The sequence below is a fragment of the Micromys minutus genome (assembly GCF_963924665.1).
Source record: "Micromys minutus genome assembly, chromosome: 12".
Lineage (NCBI taxonomy): Eukaryota > Metazoa > Chordata > Mammalia > Rodentia > Muridae > Micromys > Micromys minutus.
This window is the reverse complement of record NC_137981.1, coordinates 8,991,806-9,005,693: the sequence shown is the minus strand read 5'-3', so window position 1 is coordinate 9,005,693 and position 13,888 is coordinate 8,991,806. Positions and strand designations below refer to the sequence as shown.

The window sequence follows — 13,888 nt, the reverse complement described above, 5'->3', positions numbered from 1 at the left end:
CGGGAAAACCAGTCTGTGCAGGCTGGCAGCCTTCCACCCCTTGCCATGTGTCTTTGTCTTCCTTTTGCCAACACCTGCCTATTAGTTTCCCTCAGGTTGAGTCTGGGCTTCTCTATCTTTGTAAGCTGTGGACTGTCACAGAAAGATTAACCTGTTTCCCCTGCAGGGACTCTTAGTGCATTGTGGGTGAGACTTGGGAGCCCATTAAGAGACAGACAGATCTTTCCCAGGTCTGTTGGCACCCACTCTGTTTCTGCTGCAGATTCTGTGAACGAACTGATTGGCAGCTTCAAGGAAAATAATCATTGTGGGCATTGAGACTTCAAATAATCACTGTGGGCATTGAGACTTCAAATAGTTATTCTGAAGCCAGAAGCTGCAAGTATAGTCTTCCAGGAAGTGAAAATAATCAACATTGAAAAAAAAAAAAAAAAAAACAAAGCAAAACAGACACATGTGCTTAGAATATTTAAATGGGTGTCTTAATCTATTTTAACATACAGCCTGAAATAAAGTTAAGAAAGCAAAACAATGTAAGGCGTGTTTAGAGACGGCAGAATTCCTTTCATGGGAGAAACAACCTGGTGGTGCCTAGGCTCCTGGCTTGGTGCTGAGCACTGGCGAGAGGCTCTGAAAGCACAGAAGCACAGCATGGACCACAAACCGGCCCCATCCTCAGGGATGGGTGCTTTTTCCCAATTCACACTGCATCCGAGCGTTGACTTCTCAAAGTTTGACGTAATCACACCGAGGACCACAGAGCTTCTACTTAGCAGACTGGGACGCTCCAGCAGCTGCAGGAGCCTCCTATTCAAGAGCCCCACAGGCTCCCACAAGGGGCGGATGCATGAGCACTGCAGGGTTAGAATTCTCTGGTGCTCTTGCTTAGGGAATAATGTTTATTTTTGCTGACAGTGAAGCCACAGTTTTGAAAAAAACAAGTTGGACTTGTTTTATAGTTCCAAATGTGAGATATCTTTTTCAAAAGTAGGAAATGAATGTGTATCTATCTTAACCTTGGAAACCAAAGCTAGGGTATAACTCACAGATAAATCACAAGCTTGCAGACTTAGAATTTTTCAAATTAACAGCGAAATAGAGAAATTGGGTGAGCAGACCAATTTCTCATCTCTCACAGTAGGAGGAGTTACACAGGGCAGCACTGAAACACAAGTATTATTTTCATGTATTACACTCAAGTGTAAAAAATGGATGAATATATATTCATACACACACACACATGCATACATATATAGTGTGGGCTGGTTAAATGGCTTAAGGTACTTGCTGTCAAGTCTGACAACTTGAATTGTGACCCATGTGGTGGAAGAGAGTGTAATACTGCAAGTTGCCCTCTGACCTCCATATGCACAGTGTGGCATGAACATGCTTCCCACCACAATATATATATATTATCACATACACAATAAAAAACAAGTATAAAATGTTAATAGTTCTTTACACACACACACACACACACACACACACACACACACACACAGAGAGAGAGAGAGAGAGAGAGAGAGAGAGAGAGAGAGAGGTCTATAAGCTGTTTAAGCTGTCTCTGCTTTGGAATAGGATCTCACTACAATTTGCCTTAAAACATAACCAGGAACTATGTCTGTGAAGATATATTTTCTTCCTTTGGGGTCATTTTGACCCAGGAATTTTTGGGGCTTCCTTCAGTGAGACTTAGAGGCTCCTAAGGTGTCTTAGTCACCCTGGTGACTGGAAGCAGACTACACTGGGGGCTTTGGGGAATTTACAGCTCCTTCAAACATAATCAAAATAGATTTGCTGAAATGGGCCCCAGTAATAAGACACAAATGTCTTATTGAATGTCCCCTAGGATGGTCTGGTTTAGCATCTGTACTTCATGGGTCCTGTCCCAACAGCAGAAGCAGAGGAGGGTAACTGGCATCATGCAACTCTAATCTCACACTTGAGAGATGGAGTCAGAAGGATTGAAGTTCAAGGCCAGCTATGGCTAGAGACCCATCTATTTATAGATACAGATAAATAGCAGGTAGGTTTTCTACAGTCTTCATGTCTTTTTAGTTTTGGTATGGGTTGACAAAAGGATGATTTTGTCCTGTATTTAGGACAATCAGAGGGATCTCAGAGAAGGCCTTGTCGTGGCTTGACATGGCAGCTGGGCGCTAGTTGTACAGTGTTATTAGCTAGTGCGAGGGAGAGGAGCTCCGGGTGGTCTCCAAAGACGCGCCCTTCCACAGGTGGGGCAGCAAGGGGCAGAGCGGTTCCTGGATTCCTCCTCCAAATGGGGCAGAGGGCTGACAGAAAGTGGAAAGTGCTGTAGTTAAGACAACCTGGCTCCTAAGAGCAATATTGCTTCAAGAAGGCCAGTTACTTCCTCAGGTGATGCCTCCTCAGGAGAGATGCTCAAAGCCCTTGGTAAACATATGTGAAGATTTTGCACCGAAACCTGTCTCTTGTACAGTACATTGTAGATTGAAGTCAGGAGCTGTTCTGCAGATACTGTCTAATTCTCAGGATTCCAGTTTCTGCAGACACAGATAAGGACATGGGTACCTAGACATTTGAAAGACATGAGAATTGGATGGTCAAGGCAAACCTGGGTGACATATTAAGATCCTGTCAGAAAGGAGTACAACATGCTGCATTTTGAGGGCTGCGAGCTGGTTCAGTGGGTAAAGGCACCTGAGGCCAAGTCGACAACCTGTGCTTAATTCCTGGTTAACATAAGTGGAAGGAGAGAACCAGTTCCTGGGAGTTGTCCCTTGGCTTCTACAAGAGCATCAAGGTATGTGAGCCCACATGCATGCACACATACACACAACAAAATATGTAAATAAATAAATAAATAAATAAATAAATAAATAAATAAATAATAAGATAAAAATACAACAAGATCATAGCTTGAGATAAAAAATATTTTCAGCTTTATGGAATTCTCGCCTGAGATACTGAGATTCTGCCCCGACAGTGACTGAAGAAAAAGCAAGTCTTTCTTTCTCCCTTCCTTTCTTTGTTCCTTCATTTGTTCATTTGTTCGTTCGCTCCTTCCTTCCCTCTTTCCTCCTTCCTTCCTTTTTTTCTGGCATGTATTTATGTGATGAAGAAAGAACCGAACAACCAATACGGCACCACCCAAGCACCCTGGTCTCTCGGTGACATGCTTTTGGTACACAATCATTATTTTCAAGAATTTAGGACAATGTGGCTGATGGAATGTGTTTTGCTATGACCCAAACTGGCTGCACCTAGCAGCCTGAACAACGTGGCAGACTGATCTCAGTGGTCCCTCTTAATTCTAGATATGTTTGCCTGAAAGATAAGAAGATTGGTAGGGGGAAGAAACTCTTGAACACAGACGCCACCCAAGAATAAGATCCCTTTCTGGAAAGGATGTGCATGTAAGAACATTTAGTGAATTCTAATATATTGGCTTAAAAGGAGGCATAGAGAAATTCTATTCTAGGAAAAACTGTCATGTATGTGAGTTTCTACTCTATAACTTAAAATGTCTTTCCTGACTTGGCTGCCTAGAACTGGGGTTTCTTGTGTATTCTGCCACTGCTTCATCTCAACTGATTCATGTGTCCTGTTTCCAGAGGGAAGAAGGAAGACTGGTGGTATTAATATACATAGAGATGTGAATAATTGATAGGTTTGCAACTAGCGGGAGGAGCACATATACTTTAGTTAATTTACTGATTTTGTAATGTAATCTAAAGTCAGTTCCAATCCATGGAACTTTTAGTAAAGTTGTCATAATAATTTAGAGACTTAGTTTGAGAAGATGGAAGATATGTAGGAACTTAAAATGGAATTCTAATTACAAAATTTTTAACTTGCACAGACACAGTTTAAGTATGATGTCAGTGAACTAGAATCATGAATGCCCCTTTTCCATAAGCACGTAGCATTGACTAAAATTCCTTTCCAAGAACTGAAGAATGGGTTTAGCAAACTTCCAGTGTTACTACCCTGAAAATATTTTCTTGGACCTAAAAACATCTTTTAGACTCTGAAATATGTTATTAGATTCCAAACGACTTAATCTTTAATGCGAGGGGAGCATTAGGAGGAAGAACATCAGAACAATAAGGAAGAGCAAGGACAGGAAGAGGAAGAGCATCAGAGCGAGGAGGAGGAGGAGGAGCAAGAACAGGAAGAGGAGGGGCATCAGAACAAGGAGGAGGAGTAAGAACAGGAAGAGGAAGGGCATCAGAACAAGGAGGAGGAGCAAGAACAGAAAGAGGAAGGGCATTAGAACAAGGAGGAGGAGCAAGGACAGGAAGAGGAAGAACATCAGAATAAGAGGGAGGAGCAAGAACAGGAAAAAGAAGGGCATCAGAACAAGGAGGAGGAGCAAGAATAGAAAGAGGAGGAGAAACATCAGGAGGGGAGAAACTGATTAGCTAATGTGTTGACAGAATTATTAAAGGAAGTCAGGAAGTTTCTAACTAGGGCCCATCCTCTCGCCCTTTTGTGTTTTCTCCCCTTGGCCTTTATTTGTGGCACATGAAAAACTAGAGAAGATTTGGGTCAGGAAGGAAAATAAACCTCTTAATCTTGACACACTTGACATTGTGTGCTTGAAAAAGAGTGAACCCACCAGAGACAAGTTGCCCTTCCTGAAGTCAGGTTAGCCAAACTCAGCCTGTCACACTTTACTGAATTCTTCTGGGTAAGAAGTACACAGAGAAGGTTCTGCAGAAACTCCTGACATAGAAAAGAAGGCACTGAGGAACCAGACTGTGGAGACAGGCCAGCATCAGACGCTCTCTGAAACGTTAGTCATAGGCATTCACAGTATTTTTGGCACATATCACACAACATTTTCAGACTTATTGGCAGGCAGGATGGTGGGCATCTTGAAAACCTTCCTGTTTGTCAGGGATAGATGAGCCAGGTAAAGGAAACGAGCCTGGGAGAGGACTCTCCACTTCTATGTTTCTCTGAAATTGCAGAAGAATTTGTTTATATCAGAAACTATTATGTTTTAAGTCTGAAAGTTAAAATCCTTCATAGGCATAACAAATATTCTTGCCCTGTCAATCCAGACAACAGGGACACTTGAAATGCTCTCACTTTGCTGATCTATCTCATGGGTATGTTGGTAGCAACAGATTATTCTAGCTGGGATTTCTAGGGCTAAACCTTTCTTCTAAGCATAAGACTGAAAAGAAAATGACTCATATAGCTGTAAAGCAGGCAGGTAGGGAGGGGCCTCAAGAATTGGCAGCACCAGCATTTTTTGTTCTACTCTGGGACCAGCGCTGTCCCCATTGCGTGTACTAGTCTGGATCTTTGCCTTTTGTCTTATTTTGCACTTTTCCATAGGAGTTTTCATAGAGGAGGTGTTTAATCCATGTTTACAATGGCTGAAGTAAGTTTCCAACGTAAGTCTAAGATGCACTCTGACCCTGTCCTCCTATCAGAAAGTGAGGACCAAGAGGTGAAGTAATGAGGTCAAGCCACATGGTTAATAATAAAGACAACTCGTAAGACTCCAACTCCAGATGCAGTTATGGTTGCTTCCTTAGGGTCTGCACAACAAACCACCCTAGTCCTGTCTAGGAATGCTGATTTTTTGCCTGGGAAGGGTCAAACAACTCAAAGTGTTTTTGTTTTGAATGAAACAATTCTGTCATTAAAAAGAACAAGGCCTTTGACACCCATGTAATACTGTGTTTTGTACGGCCACTTGAGACGCAGATTCATAATTAGTTGTGTGCTCCACACATCACCGTATAGCTCACTTATATTTCCCAGCCTCCCTTGCAGTGAGATACCACCATGGGGCTAAGTTTCAGCCAGTAGAGTGGATGGGATTACTGGGCCTTGTGTCTTTTTTTCATTTTCTTATTTTCTAGAAACATTTGAATCCCGAGAAGTAGATGAGGGCTGAAGAAAGGTGGAGCCTCCAAACTATCATTGCTGACAAGTGTCACCTGGAACCTCTAAATGATAGTGACAAGTGTCACCTCCAAGTGATAGTGAGACATGTTACTTCCAAACGATGGTGACCAGCATCACCTGCCATCCAAGTACACACAGCACCGACTGGCCTTACTATCAGGATTACAATTCTGCTATATAAAGTCACTGAGATTTGGGAGGAAGCTGAGTTACTGTAGCATAAAGCAGTATTTCATCAACAGAGGCTAACAGGCCTCTCTGCCTGCTACATTTCTAATTATTTCTGGAGCCCAGCTGGATCTGACAGAGACCTCAGGCATGAGACTCTTGAAGGCTCAAGACAAGCACAGTGCATGACACTACTGTGAGGTGACAGCATGCTCACATTCATGGTCCTAGGTTCCCACACGTCATCTCGCTGTACCGATTGCAGAGTCACCAATTGTCCCTTGTCCTCATGTGCTCAGAAACTGTGATCTCTGCCCATGGATTCTCAAGTGATCAGGCCGCCCTTGCTTATGTTTATGTACTGTGCAGTGTCTTGGATGTCAGTGTTAAGCTGAATTAAAATTTTTTGTTAGAAACTCAAGGAGTTTGATTATAGTTATAGTTTAGGTCAATGATTTTTTAAATTATTTTTATTTATGTGTATGTGCCTGTATGAGTTTATGTACACCAAGTGTGTACACGTCTCCAGGAACTGAAATTTCATGGAGTTGTGTGTGCTGGGAACTCACTATAGGTCCTTTGTAAGAGTAGTAGGTGCTTTTAACCCCTGAGCCATTTTCCCAGCCTCTGTGATTGTTTCTTAATCTAACTTTGGGCATTGATTATTTAGAGTTTATCAAGAATACTCATTATGCTTTACTGATATGAGGCTTTTATATTCATTTTTATAGACTTATATTAATTTTACAATGATACCAAAAGACTTGCCTAAAAGCAATGCTAGCATAACCGGGATTCTGGGATTCTGATAACTTCATTTATATTCCATTTAAATAAAGAATATAGGAAGGTTTTAGTTGAGAAATTTGGATTTTAAAACCATTTAAAATTTGATTTTTCAAATGGGGTTTAATTGATACACACACACACACACACACACACACACACACACACACACACTACTGGCAGAAACATTGAGAAATAGGCATGTGGATCAATGGAATAGAATAGAAGATCCAGAAATGAGCCCTCACGTATATGGTCACCTGATTTTTGACAAAGGAGCAGTAAACATTCAATGGAAAAAGGACAGCATTCAGAAAAAGATACATCTGCATGTGGCATGCTTATCTACAGTGGCCTCCTTTCTACAGCACAGCCCAGCTCCAGAGTGATACTGTCACCAGAGCTAAGCCTTACAAAGCAAGCAAAAGGTTACAAACAGGTGCCTGATGCTAATAGCTGGGACTGGTGGCAGGTAGTAGTGACATAGAAAAATAGTCCTTGGCTCACTGCAAACTAGAGAAAATAAAAAACTCATTATACATAAAATTTTTGTTGGGGAAGATTATATTCATTTTTTTGAAGGAGTATGTGCCACACTGCACTGGACTTCAGCAGCATCTGAGAGAACCCAGGGAAGACATATCCTATCTTAGCAGAACCTGGTTGGGTTAGGGTATTTTATGTGCCTGTTACCAGAAACCAAGCAGAGGGACCCTGGACAGCTATTGCTTAGAACAGATTGAGATGGGTTGATCGGGATAGTGGTAGTGGGATGATGGAATGTTGTCAGGGATGGTAACATGGGCGTTACCTTGGGATGTCAGTTGGGTGGTGATGGTGACACAGGGTCACAGTGGGATGTCAGTGGGGACAGTGATGGTGACACAGTGTTATGGTGGAGGGAGATGGAGGCACAGTAGGCTAGGGGAGAGGTAGAAAAAAGCCAAATACTAAAAGCATAGATTCTGAAAGATTCAGGAGTTGTTAGGATGACGTGTGTGTGTGTGTGTGTGTGTGTGTGTGTGTGTGTGTGTAAGTGTGTGTGTGTATGTGTGTGTGTGTATGTGTGTTTGTGTGTATGTGTGTGTGTTTGTGTGTGTGTGTATGTGTGTGTGTGTGTGTGTGTGTGTGTGTGTGTGTGTGTAGATCAGATTTGGAGATTTGAAAAGAGGTTCTCACTGGTTCTGACTGGAAGGGAAGGGACAGGCAGTAGTGGACGAGTGCACAGGGCCCGGTCCTTGCTGGCAGTCTCTGAGAAAGTCCATGTCTTCCCACTTACTAAGTGAAGCACTGGTTTCTGGTTTGAGAAAAGGCTGATGTCCTAGCTGTGTAGAAACTCTCACTTAGTTTCTTTTTTCTCTTTTTATTTTTTTCCCCGTAGTGTTAGAGAAGACCTCAGGCCCAGGGTCTCCCTCTGCTGGCACACACTATGGCACTTTCTGTGGCTTCTGGATGTTTTTCCTGTTTATGGTGAAAAATTGAGAAGATGAGTTGAGGTTCTGATCTCTTCTGTAGAGTGGACACTGTGGAGATTTTTACCCATCTCTGTCATGCTTGTCACAGGGAGAGAAATGTAAAACAATGGAATTTTCTAGGGGCTCTGTGCTCAAAGGGAATGAACAACAGGGTTCCATTTCTGCAGAAGAAGGTTCCAGGAGCAGTGGGTTGGTCTGGGAGGTCATGCATGAGGCAGAGGGACATGGATCATATTGGGAGAGATTGAGTGATGCTTTAGGAGATACTGTTAATATATGAGTGACTTACAGATAACGAAAAAAAGGCAAAGATAACGATGGAAAACCAGTGACACATACGGACAGGAAGTTTTTTGTCAGTGGCCAATAAAGATGTAAAAAATGCTTAACTTTAGGAGTTATAAAAATGTATATAAAGCTATGTCACTCTTAGAAATCAAGTTCACACGGAGGGAAAACACTAAGCCTACTGTTGCAAGCCCAGGGTACCAAGGCGGCAGCCCTGCCCTGCGACCCTTGGTAATAATGATTCATAAAGGGAAACAGATAAAGAAAACAAGATACTGATGAGGCAGAAGGAAGAAGTGCTGGTGAAATCATGAAAGCAGGAATATACAGTTCTCCAGAGGGCTGGTCGGAGTGTGGCTCACACTACAGGCCCAGGAGGACCACATTGACTGTAGGAGTGTGGCTCACACCACAGGTCCGGGTGTACCACACTGACTGTGGGAGTGTGGCTCACATCATAGGCCCAGGAGGACCACACTGACTGTGGGAGTGTGGCTCACACCACAGGCCCAGGAGGACCACACTGACTGTGGGAGTGTGGCTCACACCATAGGCCCAGGAGGATCACACTGACTGTGGGAGTGTGGCTCATACCACAGGCCCAGGAGGACCACACTGACTGTGAGAGTGTGGCTCACACCATAGGCCCAGGAGGATCACACTGACTGTGGGAGTGTGGCTCACACCACAGGCCCAGGAGGACCACACTGACTGTAGGAGTGTGGCTCACATCATAGACCCAGGAGGACCAAATTAACTTTAGGCTCATCCTAGTCTCACAAAGTGAGACTCTACACAAATGCTGCTGCGGCCTCAGGAACAGTCAGAGGAATCTAAGTTCTTAGTTTCTTTGTCAAATAAGGCCAAAAAGCTTTTCATTTCACTGTTAGGAATGTTAAGTGTTCACATCAGTGCACTGATCCCCTCATTACTGTGTCATAAACGTCTAGATCATTCCCTCAGATTACCTGGAGACGGAGCTTAATGCTCAACCAATAGTGTCTTAGATGGGTACTTTCTTTCCTTCCCCTTTAAGAGTTCCTTCACTTTAGTGAGTGATGTCATGTAGTTCTAATTTCAGATTAGAGAAGACCCAGCTCCAAGCTGATGTTAACCCCAGAAAACAAACACATTTCCATCCAGTACATTCATATGTATATGTGCATATGTATGTATATGTATATGATATATATGTCTGTGTATATATATATATATATATATATATATATATATATATATATACATATACATATATATTACAAACTTTATAGCTAAAAAAGCCTCTATACCACTGGTTCTCAACCTATGGGTTGCAACCCTGTGAGGGTTGGACAAACCTTTCACAGCGGTCACATTACCAGATATCCCACACGCTAGATAGATATTTACATTATTATTCATAAAGCAGCAAATTTATAGTTAGGAAGTAGCAACAAAAATAACTTTACGCCGAAGGTCACCACAACCCCGAGGGACGGTATTAACGGCTGACAGTGTTAGGAAGGTTGAGAGCCACTGGTTTCTGTGAAATGCTGGCTTGCTGTTAGGAAAGTGGGCTCGACACCCCTAACTCCTCCTTTACCACTGGCTGCCTTCTCCCAAGAGCTAAGTGATGTTCTTCAGTGCTTAACAACCATGGTACTTGTGTCTTCTGAGGAGAAAGAATGCATGCTTGGCTTTTAAATTGTGCACCTAGAGTAAGCACGGCTCCGATGGCTTTCATCTGCATTGCGGCCTCCCTTTAGGTTAAAATGATGCTATGTCTGAAGCCCGCAGTGAAGGAGAGTGAGAAAAGGAACAGCTTCAATTCACATCCACATAAAAGCCTCCAGTGTAACGATTTGCTTACTTGAGCCCATTCACGCAGCCTATCTACGCAATGGGCTCTTTTGTGAATGTAGCTGCCTGAGCCTCCAGAGGAAAAGCACACTGGAAGTGAGACCAATCCCTTCCACTAGGAGGCAGCTCAGTCTGCAACACATCTGGCTCGGTCAGTCTCTGGCTAGTAGCAGCCCTAGTCCCTAGCCCAGATTCTCAGCTTCAGGTTCTGCTCAACACTGGGGTGAGCTGAAGCTAGAGGAAACCTCCAGGCCTACTAGGGGCTCTACAGAGGGGACCAGCAAAGACAGCCCATTGCCAGAACTGGCTATCTGTCTGGTCTGTAGGTTGAGTTTCATGAGAAAACAGTCAAGCCTACTTAGTAATGTACAGTTTAAAGCTCTTCTTGTAGTGGCAGCATCTGGGGACCCTTGACAAGACACTGAATGGGTTACTGAAGAAGAATATCTATTCACTGTCTATTATAACCAGAGATCAAATGAGTCCTCAATCAACCAGCCATGCAATAGTCAATCAAGATTGCCAATTTTTGTTCTAGAGGCGCATAGATGAACCATCACTACGTATCTGCCTCCCACAGTATAAGCAAGTTATCTGCGTTCACATTAAATATTGCTGTTTCTGTCCCAGGATGTATGTTCTTCAGGGTCCCTTTTCTTTGGCCTTTCAGACACTTGGAGTCACACTAATGTGTATGATTTCTGCACAGAAATGGGTGAGGCTCGAGCGCAGGAGAACCTGACCTTGTTGGGAGTGGAGCAGCAGGAGGAGTGGTGTTTTCTGACATGGAGTAAGCTGGGGAGAGGGCGTGTAGTTCTGAGTCCTCATTCCTACAGGTGCAAGACTTTCTGGTTCACCCAGGTGCTCTAGCTTTTGTCAAATCAAGAGTTCAGCCCTGGTGGGTAGGAGCCAGGGTGCGATGCTCTGGAGATAATGGTTGGACCACAGCTGCTTTGGGTTCTCAGGTGTGTTCGTGAATGGATTCTCAAAGGAACTATCCATTTGGTCCATCCTAGGGTGGGGAAGTGGCATGAACGAATACCTGGAAGCCAGGCTGCTTTACCAGGTGCAGAGGAGTATGGGCCTCCTTCCTGCTGCCATAGCAACTAAGAGGCCAGGCACTGGCTAGGAATTCAGCTGGGGAGTGTCAGTGCCATGCTGACAGCTCGTGGACTGATTTTGGTCAACAGGCACAGTTTGGTCCATGAATCTTTGATAGTTCCTAAGTTAAATGTAGATATTTAAAAAATTGGATATTTCATTTGGAAATTTAGTTTTCCAACATCTCTCTTTCTAATTCGAAATCTCTGGATGTCCTAGCCTTAGTGCCTTCTTTCCAGTGGTCATTGATAATTGAGGGTGGTTAGCTTCAGAGGGAACCAGAGCGCTTCCACCTAACCTTTTCAGACTTTGCTGTTTGCTCTGTCCCTGGGACACTGTTTGTGCAGGGAACTTAGGCGACAGCTGCCTGTCGGGTGCCTGTGGCTCTCTCTGGCCCTGCTGAGGGTTTCAGAGTTCTCTTATGCCACGTGTGATTTCCTCACATTGCATTTGGATTTACTGCTGCTGGAACAGGCAGCTCTCATTGGGGACGATACACTGACTGTGGTCACGGAGGCCACAGAACCATTTGTTATGTGCATTGGAGAGACTGAAGAATAATGACTTCAGTTCACAGGGGTGACCCTAATAGGACTGGACTGAATGATCTTTCACGGAAACTAGCCTGTCCCCTAGGCCACCCTCCTGGAAATGACATCATTTCTGAAGGAGAGAGAGCAATAATTCTTATAATGGCTTGGAATTAACAGCTGCTAAGATTCTCGGGTTGGCTTTCAGACCCCAGCACTTCACTTTGTGTATTCACAGCTGATGACACACAAAGAAAATCAAGAAAGACACGTAGATACCTGTCATACTGTTAGGAGTCATAGGTTAGCAGTCATGCTGGGTCCTCTTCTGCACGGCAGTTCCCTACAGAGAGAGAATAACATGCATTAGGATCTGCATTTGACTTCGTTTGGAGACGGCATCTCACTGTGAGGCACTGGCAGCCTGGAACTTGCAATGTGGACACCACTGGCTTCAAACTTCCAGAGATCCTCCTGCCTCTACCTCTTGAGTGCTAGGATTTTACTCACTTATTAAATAAATTTTATTTATTCTTTGACAACATCCAGACTTACCCCAACACCTACCCTTTCCTCTAAGTTTATGTTTCCTTCTTTCCGTTCCTCTACTCCCCTCTCTCTCTGAAATCAAATAAGTCCAATTATTGCTGCCTGTTGGCATGTTAACTGATCATGCTGGCTAGGTTTTGTGAAAGTCACCATAGCTACAGTGAGGTCATTAATTTAAAAGACACCCCACAGCACTCCTCCTCATCCTCACAGCACTCCTCCACATCCCCACAGCACTCCTCCCCATCCCCACAGTACTTCTCCCCATCTCCACAACACTCCTCCTCATCCTCACAGCACTCCTCCTCATCCTCACAGCACTCCTCCTCATTTCCACAGCACTCCTCCTCATTGTCATAGAACTCCTCCTCATTTCCACAACACTCCTCCTCATCCTCACAGCACTCCTCCCCATCTCCACAGCACTCCTCTTCATCCTCATAGAACTCCTCCTCATTTCCACAACACTCCTCCTCATCCCCACAGCACTCCTCCCCATCCTCACATCACTCCTCATCCTCACAGCACTCCTCCTCATCCTCACAGCACTCCTCCCCTTCCCCACAGCACTCCTCCTCATCCCCACAGCACTCCTCCTCATCCTCACAGCACTCCTCCCCTTCCCCACAGCACTCCTCCTCATTTCCACAGCACTCCTCCCCATCCTCACAGCACTCCTCTCCATCCCCACAGCACTCCTCCCCATCCTCACAGCACTCCTCTTCCTCTTCCAGCTCTTACATGCCTCTGTCCCCATCCGACTTAATTTGTTGTTAATGTACTAGGGTTTATTATGTTCTAGGGACTTGAACCAAGATCGCTCACTCTAACTTAGAACTGGGGATTAAAAGGGCCTATGGTACACACAAGGTAGCAAAACCTTGATTTTTATCTCTGGCCTCATTCTATGATTATGCTTTTAAAACAGTGTTTTATCTTTTTCATACTTTGTTTTTTATTTTTTAAAGAGATCAGTCAAACTATGGATGGGCCATTTTTGTATGAGTGACTGAGATGTTTGAACATCTCCCGTGCAGAACTTCCCACAGCGCTGCAGATCAGCAGCCAGCCTTGATGGTACCTTGGACAAGATCCGAGATGACTCACATCTTAACATCATGTTCTAAAAACAAACTCCCTCACCTGCCCGTTTATAACTTCTCCTCTTGTCAGAGCTCTGCTCTGCCTTCCCCAATTCATTTATGGAAGCTCTGGAAAAGGAAAGACTGGCGGTCTGGAGGGAGA

At 44.0% G+C, this 13,888-nt stretch overlaps 1 protein-coding gene across 2 annotated transcripts in view; it reads right to left on the bottom strand.

Moving 5' to 3' along the window:
- Nucleotides 1-13,888, bottom strand: part of THRB (thyroid hormone receptor beta) — a 319,875-nt gene that overhangs the window by 82,171 nt on the left and 223,816 nt on the right. For both annotated transcript variants that reach the window (XM_080926715.1, XM_080926716.1), the window contains exon 3: nucleotides 12,374-12,437. In XM_080926715.1, coding sequence (XP_080782841.1) covers nucleotides 12,374-12,395 — 22 coding nt within the window. In that variant the 5' untranslated portion in view covers nucleotides 12,396-12,437. The remainder of the gene's footprint in view (nucleotides 1-12,373; nucleotides 12,438-13,888) is intronic.